The sequence below is a fragment of the Eutrigla gurnardus genome (genome assembly GCF_963514095.1).
Source record: "Eutrigla gurnardus genome assembly, chromosome: 4".
Taxonomy (NCBI): Eukaryota; Metazoa; Chordata; class Actinopteri; order Perciformes; family Triglidae; genus Eutrigla; species Eutrigla gurnardus.
In genome coordinates this window covers 1,620,508-1,647,370 of record NC_139918.1, presented here as the reverse complement: position 1 = coordinate 1,647,370, position 26,863 = coordinate 1,620,508, and the positions used below count along the sequence as shown (strand labels likewise).

Here is a 26,863-nt window from a genome sequence, read left to right as displayed (position 1 = left end):
TAAAACTAAAGAATAAAAATGTATTTTAAAAAAAAGGCAGAACAAGAAACTCGATCGTCATGTGTTTCATAGTTGATGTGATTTCTCGCCACCAGCTGGTCTCGTACCTGCCGAAGAAGGCCACCTTCATGTATCTCCGGAGCAGGACCTCTCTGATGGTCCACAGTTTGGTAGCACAGCTCTGCATCTCCAGACTCTGCTCCTCCACCACCATCTGGCCCAGGTCCTCGCCTCGCCATGCCTCTGACATCACACGAAAAACAAACATCAAGAGTCTCTACTTTCTACAACAAACACTGTGACAGTGGAAGGATACACTGGCTGCCAGATACACAGACTGCGGCCATTCTGGGTAATTTTATCGAAATCTAACGATCAACTTCCTGAATGACTACTGTTAGACATCATGTACATCAATTCAAGTTGTTATAGAACTATTATTCACAGTAGTGGAAGGCATCCAAGTACTTTTACTCAGGTACTGTACTGGAGAAACATGAAGAACTTGTACTTTACTTGAGTATTTCCATTTCCTGCTAATTCTTACTTCCCCTCCACTGCAGATTCAAGATTGTAATTTTTACTGCACTGTATTTATCAGACAGCTTAAGTTCCTTTACAGAAACCCATAATTAAAACAAACTATAATTTACCTATTAGCGATGATGTATTATACGTTAAACTAAACTAAATATACTATTATATATCTACTAATATATGAAAACACATTAGTTTTTTTTTTACATTCACTAAAACAATTTTTTCAACATTTTGAACAATTTTCCTAAACTCTTAACGCAGCAACACACCTACCACACACAATTGGCAAAATGATTCATTTCATGCTCAAAATCACACATTGTAAACTAAACTCCAACATTGATTGATTGATTTATTGATTGAAATTCTTTATGGACACATGTACAAAGATAACAAAAGGATAACACAAAAAAGCCTGTAGGCTTATTTCCATTGTGGTCCCTTGGTAGTGTAAGCATGTATATTGGTATAGGTAAGTAGAGTTCTCAACGGGTCGGGTCGGCCCGACAAACCCAACGGGACCCGTGGGTTCGGGCCGGGTTCGGGTCGAAAATATAAGCAAGTGACTTGGGTCGGGTTGGACTTTTCTTTCCGCTCAGTGGTGTTGGGGTTGTAGCAGGAGCAGATTTGGTTATCAACAGTTAATTATTAATATAAATATGATTATCAGTATTAATAATTATATTTAATATATTATCATGATATAATCATGAATAAAACGTTACTCTAAATTGCCCGTAGGTGTGAATGTGAGTGTGAATGGTTGTTTGTCTCTACATGTCGGCCCTGTGATAGACTGGCGTCCTGTCCAGGGTGTACCCTGCCTTCGCCCAATGACAGCTGGGATCGGCTCCAGCCCCCCGTGACCCTGATACAGGATAAGCGGTAGAAAATGGATGGATGGATGGATCATGATATAATCATGAATAAAACGGGGCACCACCCTGGGATCAGGGAAAAGATAACCTAAAACTGTATTCAGTCTCAATATAAAGGTTTTATATTCACATGCCAATCATCGTGAGCATTGGCATGGAAGTATAAGAACAATCTAACAATTAAAAAGGCGTGAAATTCAAGCACTAGCCTTCACAACCTGCTGTTATCCAGTGACATATACACAACAAGCACAAGAGACCGCTAGTTATAATATAATAAGATTTATTAAAACCAGTAATAATGATCACAATCAATAACACTGCAATTAACAAAGCCTTATTACCTAACTACCTAACACACAAAACTAAGCTAAACAGAAGGAGAGACACACGTGGAGTGTGTGTGTGTGCGCGTGTGTAGAGAGAGAGAGAAAGAGAGAGCGAGAGAGAGAGAGAGAGAGGGAGAGATGGCTATGTGCGGCCACCAGATGGAGCTATTCCTCACAGCGTTCAGGGGCGGAGCCACTGACGTCCGATGGGGTAGCGAGAGAGGGAGAGAGAGAGCTATGGCCGGGCGCGACCACCAGATGGAGCTATTCCTCACAGCTTTCAGATGGAGTAGCGAGAGAGAGAGAGAGAGATGGCCGTATGCAGCCACCAGATGTAGCTATGTCCTTAGCGTCCGCCGGGAACAGCTGGCGTAGGACACGTGTGTGCGGCGTATATGTGTGTGTGTGTGTGTGTGTGTGGGTGTGTGTGTTAGCGGGACACAAACAAAGAGAGAGAGAATGCGCGAGTGATATTCTGAGGCTCAGAAGGCGTGGCGCTATCACACGGGCGCGCGTGAATGAACTGGCGTTTATTCCGCGAGACCGGTCTCTTAACTGATAGTAGACGCTTACTGGGCTCGCGAATATGGCGGAGGTTAGTCGAAAACACTGTTACAGAAATCAACCCAGCGGCGTGGGTACACGATCAGCATTCACATACAGCAGCACATGAACAAACGGACTCGGCGGTCCGTGATCAAAACTTAAAACACATTAACAAGAATTACAAGCATGTCCTACACTATCGAATCTCTGCTTCTGCCCAGACAAATAGCCTCTTACTTTTGTCGATGTGAGATGCGTCGATGTGAGGGTTCCGTCCCGTGCGGCGATGGCGTTCCTTGACGCCGGCAACGGACGGCAGTTCGTGGGCGCTCGTTCAGCGCCGGATCCAATTTGTTGAAGAAAACCGTTAGTAATTCTTCCTTCTGCAGGGAACGATGAATCGCGGGGCTCGGCGATTTAGTCAGCTGATTTCAGACAAAGACGGGTCGAGTTATCCGTTCTGCTGGCAGCTGGGACGAAGAAAGTTTTTCTTCTTACCGCGGGGAACAGGAGAGTCGCGCTGTCGCGGTGGTCTCCTCGGGATCCAAAATGATAAACAAAAGAAAAATAAAACGAGTAGAGAGAAAGAGGGGTAAAACAGTCTGTTGCTCGTCCAGCGAGTTTGGGGGAAAGACTGCGGCCTAGGACAAAGGAAAACGCTGCAGACATAATGTTCACCTCCTGTTGTAACGCAAGTTACGATGGAAAGAGAGCGTTCCTCAGGTGGCGCCGGATTATATAGTTTAGGCCGCTCCAGGGGACCCCCCGGGGTTCCCTGAAGATTGTCAGCCAATAGGGCACCAGTTGTGTGACGCTGCCATTTTAGGGGACCCTAAAATGGTGGTTGTAGTTTTTTATCTCCTTTGTCCCTTTGTCCGGACCGCATGTGTAGGCTTTTATAGGCCACATTGTGTAGTCCTACCAGTGAACAGTGGAAAAAACAAAAGATTAATTAATCATCGCTGCTGTTCACCGTAAAGAAAGTCTGGCTGCTGCATACAGCGTGCATCATGGAGAGGGGCGGGGGCAGACTTGACGCCGCTGCGTGCACGCCTTTAGCCTGGAGAAGAAGAATTCACGTCGAGCGTCGGACCGGGTTCGGGCAGATAATTCAAGTTGATGTGTCGGGTTACATCGGGTCCGTGCTTTAAAAGCCACGGGCCGGGTCGGGTTGTAATTTTCAGGCCCGTTGAGAACTCCAGTCTGCATGCCGCCGTGTCCTTGGGCAAGATACTGAACCCCCAATTGCCCCGATGCTGTGCCATCGGCGTGTGAATATGTATGAATGAGTTAGATCCTGATGTGCAGGCGGCTCCTCTGCCATCAGTGTATGAATGTGTGTGAACGGATAAAGGTGACTGAATGTAGTGTGAAGCGCCTTGAGTAGCTAGTTAGCTAGAAAAGCGCTATATTAATGCAGGTCCATTTAAAGTAAAATAAAAGACGTTCCAATCACACATTCACAATTCATATTAACATTTTAAACAAACTAAATGATAAATAACCCTATGTCTGTTTGCTGCTCAACCATTTATTTAATGCTGTCTTAAAAATGTCAAGAGATACAATTGTCTTCATATCTCGGTTTCAGGTCACTTGCCCTTCCTCATGTGTGTCAGCCAGCGTAATGCAAGTTTCGACCAGCGCAGCGTTGTGGATCGCCTGCGCCAAGATGGGTGTGGCGGCGCAGCAGGGGGAGGCGTCACAGATTCAGCTTGGCGTAGCGGAAGTTTCGCGGTAAAAAGCCTCGCCGAGACTTCGCCGAAAGCCTGCCAGTTCTAACCTAGTCTACTCTTGGCTTAAGGCACAAGGCGCAAATAAAATCCATTCATTCAAGGCGAATTACAGCTGGCGGAGTGGAAGTTTGGCTGACCGACGCGCAGTGCGCACACGTCACGGAAACCTCACAGGCAGGTTTCCACAGTTCCAGGCACATTTTAATGCAATAAATAATCACAACAAACACTATTTAATGCAACTAATTGAATCAACACGTGAATTTATATCTATATAGATTGTCCCGTCACATCTGACGTCAGATCAAAGGCGGATGGCACGCGTAACGGAAACTCAGCATCTCGGACCAAAACATCTCCCTCTCTCTCCTGTTTTTTATAATATCGGCATTGTTATTATTATGATACGCACGCACAGCGCATGATGCGCGTGGTGGGAGCGGCGGCGCTGCTTCTGTCATCGGGTTGTCAAGTGACGGAACTTGCACTGAACCTCCCCTAACGCATTAAAGGTGAGGAGAGGAACTCATTTGATTGGTGAAGATCTGAATCGGCTGTATTAATCCCAGTCCACGCCTCGTCTCCTCCTCGTCTCCCACTCGTCTCCCACTCACGCCTTCTTCTCTTCCCTCTTTCCCACTTGCGTGGGTGGGCGAGACGGGAGGTGTGCCTGCGCGAGCCTGCGCGGTGCACGAAACTTGCAGAGTCCAGGCGGACACACCCCGTCGGCGTGGCGCAGGTGCGCTGCGCGCTGACTACGCCTAGTCTACGAAACTAGGGCCCTAAGGGTTATTTCTCCTGTGTCTCATCTTTTTCTCCAGAGCAATAAGATGCACTAAATCTCAATTTAGTCTCCTTTTAAGTTTCATAAGAGATCTCAACAAGCTCTAATATAATTCTCAGAGTTTCTCAACTTTTATGTCTCTTTGTGATATCAAGCAGAGAAATCTGAGAGCTCTCTCTATAAACTCAATCTATTCTCATTCCAGCTTCAGTTTATACATCTCATACTAAGCTCAGACAGAACAAATGAAGAGCTCTCCACAAGCACTCATTGACTTCTCAGACTTAGATCAATGTTTTGGTTGTTTTTAATCATGTTGACTTCATTGTAATCCACATGATTTTTTTTTTTTATTATGTATAACTGTACTCAGAATGAATTGATTGAAAATGTATTATTGAAGGTTGGAAAGACCTTCTGCTTTTATATTAATTATATGTTCTATGAATAATTTTAAGTATTCCAATGCACATAATTCAGGTTTTTTTCATGAACCACATAAAACGTAAAATAAAAACAACAGTAATTTATTGGTAATTTGAGAGCAATAAAGTTCCTATTTCAACAAAGTCCAATATCAGAATATAGCACTTTTTATCACTTAAAAATACTACTACCACTACCATTGCCTCCAATAGTGAACACATTTGTGAAAATAGTTAGGAAAATAACTATCAAAACAGTAAACAGAAAGCCACACTTTTGACATTTGCATTGCAGAAATTTATTTCACAAAATGCCAACAAAAACTTCAAAAACTCAGACCATTAGTGGTGTCAATGTAGTATATTCAGATGTCTGGTCCCCAAAGTGACCTATTTGTGTGGCAATAGATCAATAAAACTGTTGAGATCACTGACATTTGTCTTGGTATGGCATCACAACACTATCTGCCCATCAACTTGAGACTTTACATTTTCAGTAAGGAATTTCTACTAGTTGGAAAAATCATGGGCTCTTCTGTTCACAATAATATCATGTCTTTGAGTTCATAATATGTTTAGTCCCTTTCAAGTTTGTTAGGGAAATGTGCAGCAAACACAATACCAGGCATTCAGGACAAATCAATGAACATCAACTTTCCCAAAATACTTTCAAGTCCAACTACTGTCCTTTCTACAGGAACTTCCAAGAGGCTCACAATATGGAAACATGTCCCACCTGTTAAAGTGTCCTTTAGAAGATTTATGCCTGCAACTGCAAATTCATTCACAAATACAAGATTCATCTCATTTTGACCTTCACTGGTTTCTTTGTAGGAACACAATAATTCAATCTGGCCGTATTTGATCTGCATACCATCACAAAATAACACTGTGGAACTGTTCCGTCTGTTGGCTTTGACATACTGCTTGGAAGTGTAAACAGTTTTCCCTATTTGAGCTCTGTTATATGCCTTGACAGCATTAGTATATAAAGCCTGACCAAGAAACTGTTCCAGAAGAGATATATCATCAGTTTCAAGACATCTGTTGAATGATGCCCCTATCATGGTCACACTATTGACAACATTACTAGCTTGATAACTAATGCCATTTGTCATTCTGGCCAAAAACTCGGTAGCTACTGTGTTCAGCTTTATGTTTTGTGTGATGCTAGGGAGAGATTGTATAGTCTTTACAGCATTAACCATTTGGACAGGTATATTCTGGGTCCCATGTATAAGACGAAGTAAGTACCCATTTTTGTCTTCAAAGTGAAAGCAAGAGTGTGTCCACAGAGTTCCAAGAGCTCTTACACTATCTGCTAAATGGACAAGTAAGTGGATATTGGCTGTCATGTATCGTTCACCATAAAGTCCACTCATTTGAGAACAGAAATTCCAAAGAAGTTTTTCAGTATGATCTATTTGCGCAGGGGTTATTGACTCAATCATAAGAATGAAGATCGCTTCACTAAGGAGCAGGAAATGGTTGTAGTACAGGCCTGCAAGAATGCCCCGGAATACAACTGGCCCAAAAAACAGCAAAATGGACCGATACTCGGATGCTTTAAAGAACATTCTGTGAGAGGACACAGAACGAGGGAATCTAATCAAAAATGGCGGTCTTATTTCTTTCATGCGTTTGTCAACTTCTAACTTCTTTCTAACTTACTTTGGACACTATAATAACCAAAATCTTTGACAGTCTCTGCTCTCTTATCACTGGGATTATTATTATCAATATATTGGCAGCTTCAGCTGCAAACATTGATTTACAGGATTTTTTTTTTAAAGAAATGTCAAGAAAGGTGAGAGTAACCCCCACTTGAAACTATACTTTTAGTGACAGAATTTTACAACTCTATTGGTCAAATTATCACTACAAAATGTTATTTTATTTAAAAAAATGTCTTTAAATAAAATAAAATTCTCTCATCAGAAAAAGTAGCAACTTTTTTCCAGGATAGGCATGAAATTGCACATAGGTCTCTAATTGTTGATACCTACAGAAACTCTGTTGCCGCTTTATTGCAGATTATAGAATTTAATTCTTTAAAATGTATTGACAATGTAGGGTATATGGAGGATAATGATTCATGATCAGTTATGGTCACTATTCATAAATTATCGTATTGTCAAGTTATTGATTAATCATATAGGGTTGAACAAAACCTCGGGGCATCACCTTCCTGAAGCTATGTCCTTGGGAGGCGAAAGGAATCTACTAGGAAGCTTAACAATAATTGTATAACCCAAATTAATCAATATCACAAGATAATAAAGTCTCGTTATTAAAAGCAATCTCATAAACTTTAGTAGTCTCAATTCTCAATGGTAGGGTCTATAACAGTCAGTCAACGACATGTAAATTTAGATTTTGGTACAAAGAAAGCTAGGTTATTAAAATAATACACACACACACACAACACAATGTAAACAAAGAGTACGATCTTAAGTTGTTACAGCCTAACCTGAGCAGCAGTGTTATAGCAGTCCTGACGTCGGTTCTTCGTCTAGCTTGATGGTAGTTACTTCTTGCTGCACTGTGACTAAGGTTTTAACAGCTGCTATCTGGCTTTTATCTACAATTTATGTTGGCGGACTTACAGGCGTGTCTGCATGAGGAAAGGTGTTTCCGTTACCACCCGCCGTCGCAAACAATGTCACGTAGCGATTTATTTGCACCACTAGATAGCAGTACGAGACGAATGAATGAGAGGGCGCGGTTGCATATATCACAGTGTCTGCATGAAAGACAATAAAGCTTAAAGGACATTTCCAGGCAAAAACAACCATGGGCCATATTTTCCAAATATTTTACCTCTAGAATAATGAATGTGCAGATTTTTCTCTCAATGTCTCCTGTTATCTAGCAGATCTCTCTGTCCCCACCTCCGAGCAGCAGCAGAAAATGGAGGTAGTGCGTTCTACCTTCATTCTCTCTTGCTATTTGCAACTCACACACCACCCTTTTTATTCCACAGACAACAGTAACCAGGTGTTTGTTTACCTGGGGGAGGCGGACATCTTGGAGAAATTAGTAATAATAAACGAATGCGTAGACTCGCGGGAATCTTGTTGATCTCGTTGATAATAAAATGCATACAGTAATCATTAAATAATGAAATAGAATAAAAACATTGTTATTGTAAAGTGTTGCATGAGTGAAAAAGTGTGAAGCAAATGCAAAAAGAATTAAAACTGCGAGCAGTATCGTGACGGGCCCTCGCTCATATGCGGTCGTGGAGTGCCTGCGGTCACAGGGCAGTGTCGTGGACGCTGCCCTTGGCGCGGCCGCCTCTCCTGGCGCAAGTTGAGACACAAGCGATGGACACCGAAAGGCATCCGTCTCTCACGTGTAGGGTTGGGTATTGAAAGGGTATATTTCGATACCGGTGCCAAATCGATACTTTCAAAACGGTGCCGGTTCCTAAACGGTATTTAAATCGGTACTTTAAAAGAAAAGAAAACAAGTTTTTATGATGAAATTCCTTTTTTTATTTTTATTTTTGAGGCAAAGGTCAAGAACAAATTGACCAACAATATTTTAATCTAAAAGCTTTCATATACAAATATAAAACAAAACAAAAAAACACATTATTTCTGAGACAAAGGCCTAGGTCAAATTGACCAACAACAACATATTAACTTAAATGTTCCGTAAGTTACGGTAAAATATAGCCACACTTTAGAGCGTTTTTGTTTCGACATCTTAGGCTCTCTGGCCTGATTCCTGAGCTGACCTCTCATACCCCTTTTCCACCGAGGCATTTTGAGGGCCGGTTCGGAGCCGGTGCCCAATCGCGAACCAGCTCTTCCTGTTTCCACAGACAAAGAGCCGGCTCTGGGCCAGAAAAACTGGTTCGCGATCGGCCCCAACTCCTTGCTGGGCTGGAACTGGGCCCGGCTTACGTTAGGGGCTGGGGGCGGGGTTAACGCTCGAGGCAACGGGGGAAAATACGCCGCTGCGGAGTTTTACTAACGTTACTGTTCCCGGTAAGTTTCACTTTTAAAATGTTTAACCTCGTTGCTAACCAACGACACATTTCTGTTTAGTTTACCAAGCTAGTGATTACGTTCGTAACAGCAGCAACTAGTGGCTTTGCTTCCTCGGGTAATGTAAGCTGACCGGCTAGCTAGCCAGCTAGCGTGATATTGCTAATAACAACGTTAGCATGCCACTTTCTGACTGCCGTTGGCTCACTAAACGTTACCAACTACCAACGTCACTTAACATCTGTGTTCACAGCGTCGTGGACACGTTTGTGATTAAACCGCTGTTCTCTGTGTTTGTAGAGCTGTCGGACATCGGCGATATTGAACGGAGGTCCAACCTGCAGACTAAACATCAAACACTCTGATCTATTGATCACACATTGTTCTACACTTTAAAAATGTTTGTGATTTTAGTGTTTTGTGTATTTTATTGTTATTGTATTATTTACCAAAATAAACACTTTTTCTGAAGAGACATGTCTGCTATGCTTGAAATTAGCGCTGCGGGGAAACCTCAGACGTATACAGTGACGTAATGACGTGGCTCTCTGGGCTCTCTGGGCTCTCTAGCCGGTGGAAACGCAAACAGGTTCTCGAACGGTTCGCTAGTTGAACCAATTGCGAACCAGCACGGCACCGGCCCGGCTCTTGAACTAGGTTCGCGTTGGTGGAAAAGGGGTATCAGTGGTGTGTGCACTGCCGCTGCCTTTTTTAACTGCGAACACCAGAGGGCGCGATTACGCAGCTGCATATTTGGTAATACCGAAATGAGGCACCGAAATTCACATTGTATTTCGGGGTGGTTACTACCGTTGATTTTCGCCCCGAGTACGTACTTGTACCGAGTGTCGGTACCCAACCCTACTCACGTGCGGTCGTGGAGTGCCTGCATTCACACGTGCGGCAGCCGCCTACCTGTGCAGCAGCCACCTCCTCGTGGCGTGAGTTTAGACACAAGCGATTGACATTCAAAGCCATCTGTCTGTCACATACACACATGTTCATGCCTTCCTGACATCTCTACTCCTCCCCCTAGTGTGACCTCTCCTCCTCCCCCTGTGTCCTCCTTGCAAGCTGAAATGAGAGGAATTAGTTCAAAAGAATCAGGTGTGGCTTTAACTTGGAAAAAGTCACAAAATCAATGACATTTCCTGTGGCCAGTAGGTGGCGCTCTGACTGTGAGTGAATATCAACGTGCAGATGTGTTCAGGAAGGAACTCTTATCAAGTGTGCACAGTTTGGAGCAGATCAGAGAACAAACACTGAAGTTATAATAGTTTGGATGTTAATGACAGAGTTCAGCTGACAGCAGTGTGAGATGCATGTAAAGTGTGTCATCTCTCCTCCTCTCTGTGTCCAGGCTGAAATGAGAGGAATTTAAAAAAAGGAATTAAAAGTGGCATGACTGTTGATCTGGTGTGATCCAAAGTGAAACTACATTTCAGTCACAGAGCTCACACACATGTTCATGCCTTCCTGACATCTCTCCTCCTCCACCTAGTGTGACCTCTCCTCCTCCCCCTGTGTCCTCCTTGCAAGCTGAAATGAGAGGAATTAGTTAAAAAGAATCAGGTGTGGCTTTAACTTGGAAAAAGTCACAAAATCAATGACATTTCCTGTCGCCAGTAGGTGGCGCTCTGACTGTGAGTGAATATCAACGTGCAGATGTGTTCAGGAAGGAACTCTAATCAAGTGTGCAAAGTTTGAAGCAGCTCTGAGAAGAAACACTGAAGTTATACTAGTTTGGATGTTTATGGCAGAGTTCAGCTGACAGTAGTGTGAGATGCATGTAAAGTGTGTCATCTCTCCTCCTCTCTGTGTCCAGGCTGAAATGAGAGGAATTTAAAAAAAGGAATTAAAAGTGGCATGACTGTTGATCTGGTGTGAGGCAGATTGTAAGCTGCATGTGAGATTCACAGTTCTCCATGTGTCACTGATAGATCTCTGACTCCATCTGGTGGTCGCTGTGCGCCTGTGTCTCTCCACCCTATGCTCCGTGAGTGAGGATTGAGTGAGAAACTGGGCTGATTTACACACTTGGCTAAAAACATTTTTTTTACCTACTTTATCATGACTTGAGGCAGTGGGTCCAAGAGGCTTTTTGGTACATCTCCACTTGGGCTATCTAGAAAAAAATATTTCATGCGTGTACGCCCTACCTAGAGGGGGGGCTGTTGCTCAGAAGATGGGCATAAAATCGGTCACATTTCATTTTGCCATTAGGTGGCGCTCTACCTGTCAGTTAAAACTGCAGTGCAGTTGTGTTCAGGACGTGATTGTTAACAAGCATGAATATTTTGGAGCAGATCGGAGAAGAAACGGTGAAGTTATAACAGCTTTAATGCCAATGGCGAACATTGAAAATAGTAGCGCAGTCATGGCGCCGCTGTGGCCACGCCCCAAGACTTTTGGAGCATCTTTAACTTGGTTTTTCTCCTTTAGGCCTTTCCAACCACATATCAAATTTTGGTATCTATCAGATCAACGGTATAATGATTTTTTGATTTTGTGTGACCCCTGTGAATGGCCAAAAACAGGCAAAAACGGCCAAAAATGGCACTTTTTGGAAATTTGTGGCAGCGCCAAACATTACCCAATTTTGATGAAACTTGACATGCATGTTCTTTAAAGCTATGGCAACATAGGTTTCGAGTTTCGTAATTTTGGGGGCAAAGGTTATAGAGTTATGCTAATTGCATTTTGGTAGCCCCACCCTCTAATGTTCATTGGCCGATATCTTCTGATAACATGCATATCTTCGAAACTTTTTTGGACCATACCCTCAGCTAGGTCTAAAGAGTATGGGTACCAAATTTCGTCCAAATCGGACCAACTTGCGCAACTTCCTCGTTTTCATAAAATCCAAGATGGCGGAAAATTTTGGTAGGCGGACTTTGGTACTCCCAATGGCTTTTTTGTAGAGGAGTCTTGTCTGCACATGTGTGCAAAGTTTCATGTCAATTGGAGTTACGGTGCGGCAGGGCTGGCGATTCTCCACTCTAGGTGGCGCTAGCGAGCAACTTTTTCGTGGTTGAATGCGAAAACGCCAAATTCTCTAATTTTCGCCAGACCCTATAAACACTCCAATTTTCGTTAGTTTTTTTTCACGCTCAGGCCCCCAAAATGCAGGTCAAAGTGGTGAAAGAATAATAAACATTCGAATAACAATAGGGCTTCGCAGCCCGATGTTGTCGGCGCTCGGGCCCTAATAAGGCTAAAGTGAAGAGATGAATTTTTATCTCTGCTAAGGTCTAAGAGGATTAGAATTGAGACCAATAAGATAGAGTAGCATGTGAAAGTAAGATTGATTTTAAGCCTGTACTGGTTTACTGGACTTTTTGTATTTTTGACCTTTGAAGATGGATACACAGCAAAGATTTTTAATGCCTGTCGTATACTAAACAAAGACGATAAACCCACCGCCTGCCTCAGAGATCTGAAGCCAGGGGAAGAAGTACTTGCAAGATGGTCCGACAACAAGTTCTACAGCGCCACAGTGGACTTCGTTGGAACAGTTAATAAGACAGTGGATGCCAAGAAGGCCACAAAGAAAGACATGAAAAAAAGAGATCCAGCTGCTCAAAGCTTCTACAACCTTCCATCACTACCTCAAGCAGGTCAGTCCACCTCAGTCCAGGATCATCCAAATACTGTGGACCACAACGTCATCCAGCCTCCAACTACCTGGCCAGTGTACCAACCTCCACCTACCGAATCATCTTCACCTATCCAGCCACAGCACCAGCCTGTAACTGCCTGGCCACAGTACCTGGTTCCAGTTTCCCAGTCATTGCCACATAGGGTCATTCCGTGCCAACTCAGCCACCCATGTACATTCTCACACCTCTCAGATTTTGCTGAAAAGCGGTGAAAATATGCTTTATGTTACCAAACGAGGGAATCTGAAGTTTCAGGTCAATATCTCAAATGGTTTGCCCATGGCATCCATTTGAATTTCAAGTGTCACACCCCTTTTTGACACATTGGAATTTCGCATTTCATTTGTTGGCATTTTTGGAGGCCCATAACTTCTGTTCTAATAGTGATAGAAGGCTGAAAATTGCTCTGTTAGTTCATTGTAATGTGTACTTCACATTCTACAGGCAGAATCAACATTCCTTACTGTTTGGGTGAGAGGTGGGTCACCAAAGTCCAATTTTGTTTTCCATCCATCCATCCATCCATTTTCTACCGCTTATCCTGTATTTAGGGTCGCGGGGGGCTGGAGCCGATCCCAGCTGTCATTGGGCGAAGGCAGGGTACACCCTGGACACGACGCCAGTCTATCGCAGGGCCGACATGTAAAGACAGACAACCGTTCACGCTCACGCTCACATTCACATTCACACCTACGGGCAATTTAGAGTCACCAATTAACCTATCCCCATCTTGCATGTCTTTGGACTGTGGGAGGAAGCCAGAGACCCCGGAGAGAACCCACGCTGACACGGGGAGAACATGCAAACTCCACACAGAAGGAACCCGGGCCGACCCGGGAATCGAACCCAGGACCCTCTTGCTGTGAGGCAAGAGTGCTACCCACTACACCACCATGCAGCTCCCCAATTTTGTTTTGACGGCCAAAATTATTTTTCACTTTTTTGGGTGCTCCTAGCACCACGATGAATGATCATATTTATTCTAAACAGGATTATTTGTTGTATTTGGGACCTTTGCTCTTGCCAAAATGAATTTGAAGGGTATGGTACACCTGGTGGGGGTTTTATGGGGGTCCAAAAACCCTCCCGGGCAGAGGTGACTCTTTTGGAACCCCATATTTGGACCCCCAAATGACCACGTGGGCACTTGATGATCCTAATGGGTTTTATACCAGATAAAGATGCATATTTGTTCTTTCTTTTAATGAAATAAAACCTTTGACTATGAAGCTCCTTAATATGAATTTCATTCGTCAAAATGCACCATTTTGGACTTTTTTTTCCAGAAGTCTGGAATGTAGATCAGTGAGAATTTAGTGATGATAAAGCATGAAAATAGTGGAAATAACTTATTATTATGCTCAGTGATGGCAAACAATTAAATATTTAGACTGCTGGCCATTCATTTTCTGAAAATCACAAGTTAACCCCTTATCCCCGATGAAAGAGACCCGCCTGTGACAAGCGACTTGCAGCACGAGCAAGTCTGCAGGCCACTGATGCAAACCATATTCTGACACCAATGGAGATGTTTCAATGGGCAAAAGAAAACATTAAGAACATTACATTCTTCTTTGTTAGTGCAGAAAATATTAAAAAACACGAGGAAACATACAAATTAGAGAGACGTTACGCCTCGGCCAAAACGATCAGTGGAACACGATCGCATCATTGCTTTATACCAATTTCCAAAGATAAGATACGGTGGTACCATACCCTTCAAATTCATTTTGGCAAGAGCAAAGGTCCCAAATATAACAAATAATCCTTTGGTGACCCACCTCTCACCCTCTCTGAAACTTCTCCCAGCCCTTAGTCGACATGAGGGTGAGTAGATAATGAGTGAAATTTGAATTTTGGGTGAACTATCCCTTAAAATGTTGTGCAATGTGCACTGTAAAGTTGTGCTGATACTGCTCAAAACACTGTTGGAGACCTTGTTACTGTTTTAAAAACAGTTTTACTGAAAAGAGACATTTATAGTTCAGGTTTTTTTAATGACAATGTGAGAATAGCTTTTGCTGTATTTCAATGTTAACTTTATAGTAAACATTATTGTTATTGTTAATGTTATTACAGCTACTTGAAATTCTCAAAATACTCAGTCATTGTACTTAACAAATAAGTCCTGCTGTTTTGAATTTGAATAAAGATTCAGATTACTTTATTCATTCCAAAAGGGAAATTAATTTGTCTGTCAGCTCATTTGCTATAGAATTATAAAGCCTGACGGCTGTTGGTGTGTGTATGTGTATATATATATATAAATATATATATGTGCCTCAGAATGTTTAGTTGCTGCAGTATTTATAAGGTATGTGCGTGTGTGTGTGTGTGTGTGTGTGTGTGTGTGTGTGTGTGTGTGTGTGTGTGTGTGTGTGCGTGCGTGCGTGTGCGCCATATTGCTCCATAGTAGCTCCAGTATTGCTCATTTTCTTCTCCAATGAGAAATAAAGGAGCCATTAAAAACACTGAATTGAGATTAGCAAGTATCTCCCTTAAGTCTCAAGTATGACTCCCTGTAATTACTCTGTCTCTCACCTATTGCTCCTAGTGAATTTTAGGAGAAACATATGAGAAACATTTTAGTCAAAATAGAAACTAAAATGAGGCTGAGATGAGAATCTCAAATTTGTCTCCGGAGCTACAGAAGAGCAAGCTTTGAGCGGTAAATTTTTCCTCTGGGAGCATCCCCCCCCCACATACACACACCCCACTTTGGCTCAAGTGAAAAATCGTAGACTACAGCTTTAAGGGAAGATAAGAGAATTACAGAATAAAAGTCTGCCTGAACGGTTCTCAATCTGCATCTGAGTCCTCCTTTTAGTTCAGCCTTGACAGAATATATATTGCTCTATCCTCTACTTTCAGCCGCTTAAGGCTAATAAAATGAGCAGGAGTGAGGTGAGTGAGAGGTTACAACTTAAGGATCAGGCTTATTAGCTTGTTTTGTGACGTTTGTAACTTATTTTTAAGGATTTTAGGAAAGTTTATAAACCATGAAGTGCAGGCATAATCAACGTGGTGTAGGGACCTCACCAAGGACAACACAGAGCGACCGGCTTGAAGGCCAGAAGCCTTCACATGCGGTCAGAACAATGGCACAAAGGAGGTAAAAGAACTACAAACCTCCATCTTGTTTTACTTCTCACTGAGGTGCGAAGTGTGACGTCACACTAACTCTCCTATTGGCTGACAACCACAAGGACCCCAGGGGGTCCCTGAGAGACAGCCGTGAGGTATGAAACCCGGCGCTACCTTAAAAACTCTCTCTTCCATCGCAACACGACGTTGCAACAGGGGGTCGAGCTCCTCTACTGCAGCACACCGCTGCAACAGGAGGCGAACTTTTAACGTCTGCAGCGTTTCCTTTGTCTTAAGCCAGAGTCTTTTCCCCAAACTCGCTGGACGAGAGACAGACTGTTTTTCCCCTTTTCCGCGACTCGCCTTTTTCGTCTTATTTTCTTTTTGGATCCTGAGAAGATCGCCACAACTGCGCGATTCTTTGTTTGCCTGCAGAACACAAACGGTTCCTTTATCCCAGCGACCAGCAGGAAGGATAACCTCTGAGCCCCGCTCCTGTCTGAAGTCAGCTGACTAAATTGCCAAGCCGTGCGATTCTATTGTTGCCCGCGGAAGGAAGGAACACAAACTGTTTTCTTCATTCGAGTTGATCAGCGAGAAGGGTAACTGCTACGCCCCGCTCTCGTCTGGACTCAACCGACTCGTCGCATCCCCCGCTGCCGCCGAGGACTCGCGAACCACAGCCCAGCGCCGCCGGCGCGTCAGGAAGCACCACCGCCGCACAAGACGGACTTACACACATCGACAAAGTAAGAGGCTATTTGTCTGGGCAGAGATATAAGTTTGATAGTGTAGGATATGCTTGTAATTCTTGTTAACGTGTTTTAAGTTTTGATCACGGACCGCCGAGTCCGTTGCTTTCTGTGTTGTTGTATTCAAATGCTGATTGTGTACCCACGCCGCTGGGTTTTATTTCGGTAACAGTGTGTGTTCAACCTCAGACACATTCACGAGCTCAGTAAGTGATCTACCATCAGTTAAAGGACCGGGGTCCCGCCGAACGAACGCCAGTTCATTCACGAGCTCCCGTGTGATGGTAATAGCTTACTGATCCTTTGTGTATTACGCAAGCATTCCCTCTCTCTTTGTTCCGGCTAACACACATGTGCACACACACGTATCCTACGCCAGCTGTTTCCGTCTCTGGACACTAAAGAAATAGCTCCATCTGGTGGCTGTACCCGACAATCTCTCTCTCTCTCTCGCTATTCTATCTGACGTCAGTGGCTCCGCCCCTGAACGCTATGAGGAATAGCTCCACCTGGTGGTCGCGCTCGGCCATCTCTCTCTCTCTCTCTCCCTCTCTCCACACACACACACACACACGCACACACGCACACACACACACACACACACACACTCCACGTGTCTCTTCCTTTGTTTAGCTTAGCTTTGTGTGTTAGGTAGTTAGGTAATAAGGCTTTGTTAATTGCAGTGTTATTGATTGTGATCATTATTACTTCATTATATTAAGATTTTAATAAATGTTATTATATTATAACTAGCGGTCTCTTGTGCTTGTTGTGTATATGTCACTGGATAACAGGTTGTGAAGGCTATTGCTCGAATTTCACGCCTTTCTAATTGTTAGATTGTTTTTATGCTTCTATGCCAATGATCACGATGACTGGCATGTGAGTATAAAACCTCCTTTATATTGAGGCTGAATACAGTTATCTTTTCCCTGTTCCCAGGGTGGTGCCCCGTATATTTATATCATAATAATATATTAAATATAATTACTAATATCGATAATCATATTAACATTAATAATTATCTGTTGATAACCAAATCTGCTCCTGCTACTACCCCAACAGTGGCCTTGTACTAGGGCCCCAGCCAGTATCTCCAGAGGGGATATTCTAGCCAGAAATGTGATTTTCAGATTTATTTTGGAAAGAACCTTCACCGCCATAACCTCCACAGTTAATTTATTGTCAAGAATGCAACCTAAGTATATTACAGTTTGCTTGGCTGTGATCTCAGATTCACCCACTACCACTTTGAATCCAGGTGACTTCCTTAAAACGATGGTTCGGAGTAAAATGCACCCTAGGTCATTTCCACCATGACATCCAGCCAAATACCCCCTCAGAAGCATTTTTAGCGATGGTCAACATTGGTCAAGATAGGGCTATCAGCCAAATGGCTTAGTACTGGCGTGATGGTACATCTTGTATGTCGTAAATTACCCCACTAATAATGCATGGAATGTTACCAAACTTCTGCAGTAGTACACATAGGGTCTGTACTCACAAAACGAGGCATTTGAAAGTTTGTAAGTACACCAGGAGTTTATTTAAAAGAACACTTGCCTGACCTTCTAGCCTCTGCTGCTAACACTACCGCAGCGTAGACGCCACTTCCGTGTTTACCCAACCGATGCCGTCACGCGAGTTTCACGCGAGAGTATGAAAAGGTTTTCCTGAATTTTTATAAATGCTTGTATTATCAGGTCAACACTTGTCAACACTTGTTGACCTGATAATATAAGCATTTATAAAAATGTGTTGACCTGATAATACAAGCATTTATAAAAATTCAATGAAACTTTTTATGAAATATATATATTCACATAATTTTGGAATATTACAGTATAAATATGACAATAGTAGAGGAATTTGAATTTTATTTTCTCAACCTCTCACTTAAACTTATCGGTACTTATTTGTTTTTATCATTTACACACAAATTCAATATAATATGCATACAGATTATATAACTTTTAGAAACTTGAACTTAGAAGCTGTCTTGCATGAAGTTGATAGTCAAACTGAATAAAAGCACAAAAATATTTCAATGCATAATTTCTATATCATTTGATTATCTTTTACTTTATTCATTTAGCACTAGGAATAATAAAGTGCAGATTATGAATGGATTCAATTTGTGGCTATACTAAACTAGTATCATGATTTCCCCTATTAAGTATGAGAAATATGTGGTTGTTTCAATGTCTGATAGGACCAGAGGTGTGGACTAAGTCATGGATGTCCTCAGACTAATAGAACGCCTGTAGTCTGTTAGAAATGCAGCCCACCTTAATGTTAAGCATAGCAATGATGACAGTATTATTGGAGGCGTGTTTTACCTTCCATCAGTTAGTACCAACCAATAATATCATGACAGCTAGAAAAGGTTGTGAACGTTTCTTTTCAACCCCTCAACATCAAGTCCTATACAGCATTATGTCACACCTGCTGCCCTCTTCCTAGTGGTTATGGTAAGTCTCCAGAAAATGAATGTAAGTCAATGTAATGTCCCCAGAAGTTATGAAAACCTGTCTGTGAGTGTGTGAGATTCTGACCGTCCACAAAGGCGGAGCCATCCTTCACAAAGTCCAGCAGCTGATCAAAGATGGAGGTGATTGAACGCTTGGCCACAACAAAATGCCGCAGAGGAGATGGATCGACAATGTCCATGACACCTGACACACACACACACAAACACACACACACACACACACACACAGGTTAACACAGATATACCCGTTATCAAAAGCACACACACACAGGTTCACACAGATATACCCGTTAACACAAACACACACACACACACACACACACACACACACACACACACAGGTTCACACAGAACAGGTTAACACAAACACACTACAGATGAACACACACACACAGTTTACCGTGTTGGGCGTATCTCTCGGGTTCAGGGATCAGTCGTGTTTGAGAGGGTTCTTTCCAACCATGTCGGCTCCTCTCATCCTCTCTGTTCAACACAACGACCACATGAGACTCACAACCACTGATCTGATCCTCAGCACACAGAGTTCAGCTTACACTGAGTATGTGTGTTCTGAGACAGATCCTCTTAGAAGGACTTAGAGCTGCTTCACCTGCAGCCTCAAACACCTGCTCACTCTTATAGGTGTATTCCAGTTTTCTTCAATTGCTAAACTGTGTAAACTGTGTAAAACTCTAACACAGTCTGCACAGCAGCAGTTCATGTGGACCAAACTGTAGTTCCTTTTCATTGTTCCTCATTTTTTTATATAGCGCTTTTATCCAAAGCGCTTTACAGGAATGACTGACATTCACCCATTCATACACACATTCACACACCGAGGGCGGAGTCAACTACGCAGGGCGACAGCCAGCTCATCAGGAGCAATTAGGGTGAGGCGTCTTGCTCACGGACACCAGGCACTCAGCTAGGAGGAGCCGGGGATGTTGTTGGAACACAGTTTTATAAACTCTCCACACTTCTCTTCTGGCTTTAACCACAACCTGCACAACACTGTGGATTTACAGCTCTCTGTTCAAATGTTAACACACCGCTGTCTAAACTGTAAACCTCACATTCAACACGGGATGATTTCAGCTGAAAACCTCAGCAGGTGTCTGGTTTCAGACTTGGTAGTGAACATGTATAGATAGTTGTTGTGGATCCTGGTCTCTTATTGAGAGAGGCTGGTTTGAGGGTGCAACCCAATCTGCAAAGATCTATAGTTGCATCTGCAATGTAACAGGTGAAAGTTGCATCCGTACAGTAAATGATAACATTACAGGAATGTATTTCTGTATTGCAATTATGACCCAAAGGCTGCCCCCTACAGGAGGAACAGGAAGGATATATTCAGATGTGCAGGGAAATGCTGTTGACATGGTTGTGTGGTGGGCATAGATTCATTTTTTAATCTAGATTAATCTCACTGTAATCTTGAAATTAATCTAGATTAATCTAGATTAAAGGGGCCATATTATGAAAAACAGGTTTTCTCTGGTCTCTACACCTATAAACTGGTCCTCCCTGAGCCTGCCAACTCCCAGGATGAGGAAAACAAGCAATTCCTGCATGGTCTCTGCAGCCCCCCCTCTGGTAAAACGGTGCTCCTACAGGCTGTTCAGATTCAGCTCCTTTCTTTACGTAACAAAAGGAGTCATTTGCATAAGCCCGAACTCCTCTGAACGATGATAGGAGATCTGAAAGAGGGGCATTTCGCAACACAGCTGAGAGCCGACAGCGTGGACGGAGAAAGCGGACAGACAGCGCCAACCAGAGAGACCCACGGAGAGTGCTGACGGAGAGCACGGACAGACTGACAGCAGGACTGACAGCCCGGACCGACAGCACGCACGGACCCACAGCGTGCACGGACCCACAGCGCGCACGGACCCACAGCGCGCACGAAGAGTGTGGACCAACATCAAGGACAGACAGTGAGGGAGAGTGCGACCGACAGACCCATAGAGTGCACTGAGAGCATGCACGGAGAGCGGCACGGAGAGCGCGCACGGACCCACAGCGTGCACGGAGAGTGCAGCCCAACTTACCGGTCATGGCGCTGGGTGATCCGGCTGGTGCTCCGTGAATAAATCCCTGTGCAGGTGAAGCTGGAGACAATCCTCCCTCTGTCTCACGCACTCTGACGCATCTTCACTGCTGCCTCCAGTCGGACGGAGCCCTGGGGCGTGTGTCCGACAGAGCACCGTGCACGACGGTCCGGGTCTGGTCTCTTGCGTTTCATTTTTACGTCTACGGTCCATGTTAGCTTGTATGTGTGTGCTAACCACTTCACATCGGACTGCTTCAGTAACGAGGGTCAGTACAAAGCTGGCTTTGCCTCGACACTGACCCTCGTAAATGGATCTGTCCCCACAATACGGGCCCAGCAACTTCATCTGAGACACATAGGCGAGCCATAGTGATACATCCACGTAAACATTGCCGCATGCTGCCACGTAGGGCAAGCAGCGTCCTATCTCTCTCCGAGTAGGTGATGGCAGACGGAGCTCATTAGCATGTAAAGGTGCAGACACAGAAGCAGCCTGTTCTCAGCAGAGCTCATTTGAGCAACTTTTAGACAGCTGAAATTCAGGACCATGGATGAGTTTGGGGCAATGCATATCGAAAACAGTGTTGTTGGACCTCTGACAGCTGTGTGGAATTGATGAAAACAGTATAATATGGGATCTTTAAAATGGCTCATTTGAATTCTGCCGAAGGCATTCATAATATGTGTGTGCTACCTAAATAATGACTAACTAACTAAGTCCGCATTGCACAAGGTGCAAACAACCTTAGTCTTGTCGAGGTTTCCATTGGGAAGCTTCTTAAAAAAAAATGTCCCTGAAACAAACCCGGCGGCTTCATAGCTGCATCCATGTCAGCACGTCACGTTTTTTTTTTTTTTTTTTCAAACTTTATTTCAAATCACAATTTCTGTACATTTCAATTTGAAATACATATCTTTTTACAAAAACTCATTTGAGGAAAAAACATTTGCTTGCATTTGAAACGTAAAGTATAAGCTTACAACACATTAACAAGATAAAATAAAGTTATCACAGGGGTTGACATTTCAACAAAGGTGCTTTAAGCGTGTTAAAAGAACACAGGATTGTAACTTAAAGAGCAAGAGACTTTGACATTGTTTAATATAATTCGTTAATAGAGTTTTCTTCTGGTAATACCTTTAGGGATGTTATATAGTTCTTAATTTAATTTTTAAAACAGTTTATGATGAGTTTGCTGTTATTCCATTGTGAACGGCCAGCGCAGCCAGCCCACAATACCAGATGTGGGCGAGATGTTGGAGGTGGAAAGGATATGGAGGAGAGGAATCTGACGTTTTAAAAAATGATGAGATTTTATTTTCCCAGTCAGATCGTCATTTGCATTTTCAGTAATAATAAAGAAACAAACCACTTTTCAAACAAAAATAAATATAGCAAAGGGAGCATAGCGTTCTAGACATTTTTGGTAGTGATGTGACTTCCGAAACGGCCGTGTCGGCGCGTCTCTGAAGTCCCGGATCGAAACGTTTCGAAATGTGCCGAAAAGCGGTTCTGAAACGCCCATGTCACGTGACTGTAGTTCAGTGATTGAAGGAACGCCTCTGTTTCGAAACGGCTATTCCAAGACGGGCAGATCCTTTGAAATACTGGCAAGAGCGACGTGCTGTCTTCCCTAATTTGTACCAACTGACTAAGACATGTTTAAGTGTCCCTGCAACAAGTGTACCCTGTGAAAGGATTTTTTCAAAAGCAGGGGAAGTGTCATCCAAAAAAAGAAACGGACTCAGCTCAAAAAGAGCTGAACAAATATTATTTTTGAATAAAAATCTTTGATAATTGTGTTGCATATAACAATGTGTCATTTATTTATTTTTAATGTTTCTTTAATTCAACCTGTATTCTACTTAACTTAAGGAAACCTAAGACCGGCTCATTTCATAGTGGCACATATTTAGGAGTTTTCTTTGGCCAGAGCATGTAGTTCACAGAAGTGGCCACTAGATGCCACTGTAGAGTCAGGTTTCATATTCGTTTCAAAGCTTCAACACATACTGAAACATCGCTTCAAACTGTTTCGAAGCTTCCCTTTGCCCATCACTAATTTTTGGCAAAGCACTCTACCTCACAGCAGGAGAGCTGACCTTCTCTCCCCTAGCCCTCCTTTCCAGGCGACTGACCTACCCTCCTTAAGTAGGCCTCCCCATGAAGACAGATTGGCCCAAATTGGCCTAATAGGGCTAAACCATCATGTAGGGGAAGCACTAAACATATTGCTCAATATTCGCATGGTTACATTTAGTGAACAGATATATTACCATAACCCTTTTAAATAAAAACAATCCAATTACTCATTACACACAATATGTACAATACTCATTGTGATATCATGAGAGGCTACACGGCTCTCAGCGGGACAGCTCAAGTAGTGCGAGGACACAAGGTTAAAGTATAGTCAAAAAGATTTTAATACAGTCCGTGAGAAGGATCAACAAAACGTTCCAGTTTCAAAAACAAAAAAGGTTTAGCAAAGGGGAAGGTTGCTCTTCAACAGTCTTAACTAAACAAAAGTCTCTTCAGCCACAAAATCATAATTCCTGATAGGCTCAGGTAAGTGTTCTCCTGTAAACGGCAACTCTTCAACCTTCCTTTCGGTTAGCGCTGTAGCTCGTGGTCAAGTCAGCAGTCGGTCATCCAGGTAAGAATATCCAGTTTCAAGCTCCCAGTGTTCTTTGGTAGAGAGCTCCACTAGGAGCTTGTCTCCCCACACTCCTCTCGCCACTCACTGTGACCCAGCTGCTTAAAACAGCCCATCAGCTCATCCTGCACTGATCAGCCTCAGGTGTGTTAGCAGGTAGGGGTGGAACTCCCAACTCCACCAGCAGATGGAGCCATAGCTGTGTGGGGTTGCAGCCATCTTAGGGGGATGTAGCGCCCCTCCAGGACACAGCCTCTCGTGACATCACATCATATACATGACTATCATTAAACATACGGATTATGAGACCAAACACCCCTACACAACATAATGCCCCGCTTCCTCCCCTTGTTGGAGCAGCTAAAAGACCCGCCCCTATGCGGCACACGCTTCCGCAACGGGATGGCTGCGAGGAAGCCAGAACATCAGGAAGTAAGCGTGAGTGAAGGTTAAACGGTTTATGGACAATATATAATTCCAGTATTCATTCATGTAAATGAATACTGGAAGTTGAAACAGTGGGAACCACACTGTAGACAATTATATTTGGCCAAATCAGAGTTATACACAGTTTTAGGACAGTCATATTTTATGCACACACTAAACTCGCGATCGCGGCGCACCAGACAAAGAGCTGGTTGCGCGCTGACGCGCTAAACAAACGGTAAACGCCCCACATCAAACATTTCCCCGTATCCCACACAAGCACGATATTTATACAACACGACTAGTCAATGAAATCCCAAGTGTTCATGTAAACGCGAACCAGGAGGAGAGATGCCGCAGAGCTGTGTGTGTGCGTGTGTGTGTGCGTAAATGAACTCTCTCTCTCTCCCGCACCTGCAGTAAAGTGGCAAACAGTACGTATCAAGTTCATATAAGTGAGAGGCGGATATTCAGTCTCTCACATCCATTTATTCTTGTGTATATATTTTCCCATCATGAGAATTATATTCACCATTTTGGATACCTTTTTCGACAGACCATCCATATAAATCATCACTTGAAATCTGTTAAACAAAGAATTGTTAGCCCCAATATTAAACCATCGATAAACATCTTTCCAGAGTTGGAGCGTAAGATATCAGACGCTCTATCCACGGTAACATTCGACGGGGATAAAGACAGCGAAATGGAGAAAATACGTAACTCTGACTGCAAATGCTACGGAAGAAGAAAGGAGAACTCTCTCCTTGGGAGACATTCGTGTAGTGACAAACTTAATCATGAGCCTATGTACAGCATACGGATGGATTCTTTAGCTGCCGAAAGGGAGTTACAAGACATGCGAATAATTGGTCATCTCGAGGCAAACAGAAATGCAGTAGTTACGTTGGAGATGACTACATCCACCAACAAGCTGCAGACAAAAAGAAAGTGCGCCCGGACCTCTAATTTCATCGGAGGCATTGAAGTCTGCAGGGATACTTTCCAGTTTCTTATGGGGTGAGTTTCCGTTAACATCCAAGTTATCTTCTTTGCTTAGCTAGCTAATCTAGCTCAGTACTGTCGCACTCACAGCCCGGCCAGCCAGGTTCATCAGCCGTGAACATATTAACAGATTTTTGGAATTTATAAAAAAACTATGGAGAAGACAATGCCATCATGCTGCCTGGCCGGCATCCTGGGCATAAGGATTGCCATGTGAAGTTGCTGCCAACCCATGTGTCTAAGGCCTCAGTTTGGCGTCTCTACATGAAGTCTGCTAAGGAGCTTGTTATGTGTAAAAATGTATTTTGTATTGAGTGCTTGTAATGCGAAGCCCAATTTGCGATTAAACTATAATTAACCGTAAGTTATATCTGTTTTTCAGGTGAGCGTGCAGTTTGTAAATCAAGCTTCAAAGCACTGTGGAACCAGCTTCTCCCACACATCAGAAGCTACAGGCAACGTACAGATCTCTGCTGGCAGTGCCAAAACAATAACGAGCAGCTGGTACGAAGTGCAAACCTCCCAGATGATAGAAAATCTGAAGTGGTCATGAAGCAACACGATCATCTTGCCCTTGTGCAAAAAGAGAGGGCTGTGTACAATGGGATGACTGCTGCCTGCGGAAAGACATGTGCTGACTCCAAGTTGTCTTTTGGACCCTCCCCATCAGCAAGCAAGAAGATCAGGATGCATTACAGTTTTGATTTTCGCTTAGCAGGTACTATTAATCACACATAATTTCCTTCACTTCACTATTAAATGTCCCTTGAAGGGCGATATGGTTACTGTACAATAAAGTGCATAGAGAATAAGTAGCCTAATAATAGTACAAATGCAGAATAACAACTATATATTTTTTAGACAGTTACTGTATGAATAGACACAAATGTCTTTCATTTAATCTAATCCCCTTTCCCTCTCTCCCTCTGTCTTCTTCAGATACACTTTCCCTCAAATCCTCTTCAGCCTGGGCCTATGTACTTCCTGACTCTGCGGAAATGTGGCCTTTTTGGTGTCTCCTGTAAAGGGATGCAAAAACAGGTGAATTTCGTGATTGATGGAGGCATGTCGTCAAGTAAGGGGAGCAATGAAGTCCTCAGCTACATGCATCATTTCTTCAGCAACTTTGGAGTTGGAGAAACATACGTGGATCTTCATTGTGACAACTGCAGTGGGCAAAACAAAAATAACTTCATGCTCTGGTACGCTGCCTGGCGGGTTGGACGCAAGCTTCATGACACAATTGACATCCACTTCCTTATTGCTGGCCACACCAAATTTTCCCCCGACTGTGGCTTTGGACTAATCAAGCAAGCGTACATGAAGACCAGAGTCAACACTTTGGCAGACATCGCTGAGGTTAGTTTATCTACTGTAATGTGTACATTAAACAGTAAACATTAGCCTGGCAAAACCAGACCAACATCAAGATTGTTGCTGTTCTAACTAATTCCGCATTGCACAAGGTGCAAACAACCTTAGTCTTGTCGAGGTTTCCATTGGGAA

General features: G+C 43.2%; 1 protein-coding gene across 4 annotated transcripts in view; it reads right to left on the bottom strand.

Annotated features, from left to right (window-relative positions):
* The window catches only part of LOC311012026 (mitofusin-1-like), an 87,703-nt gene extending 67,956 nt beyond the window's left edge, over positions 1-19,747 (bottom strand). For all 4 annotated transcript variants that reach the window (XM_084007299.1, XM_084007300.1, XM_084007301.1 and 1 more), the window contains exons 1-3: positions 19,620-19,747; positions 19,284-19,403; positions 108-243 (exon numbers count right to left, since the gene is read on the bottom strand). In XM_084007299.1, coding sequence (XP_083863425.1) covers positions 108-243; positions 19,284-19,398 — 251 coding nt within the window. In that variant the 5' untranslated portion in view covers positions 19,399-19,403; positions 19,620-19,747. The remainder of the gene's footprint in view (positions 1-107; positions 244-19,283; positions 19,404-19,619) is intronic.
* Positions 19,748-26,863: the final 7,116 nt, after the last annotated feature.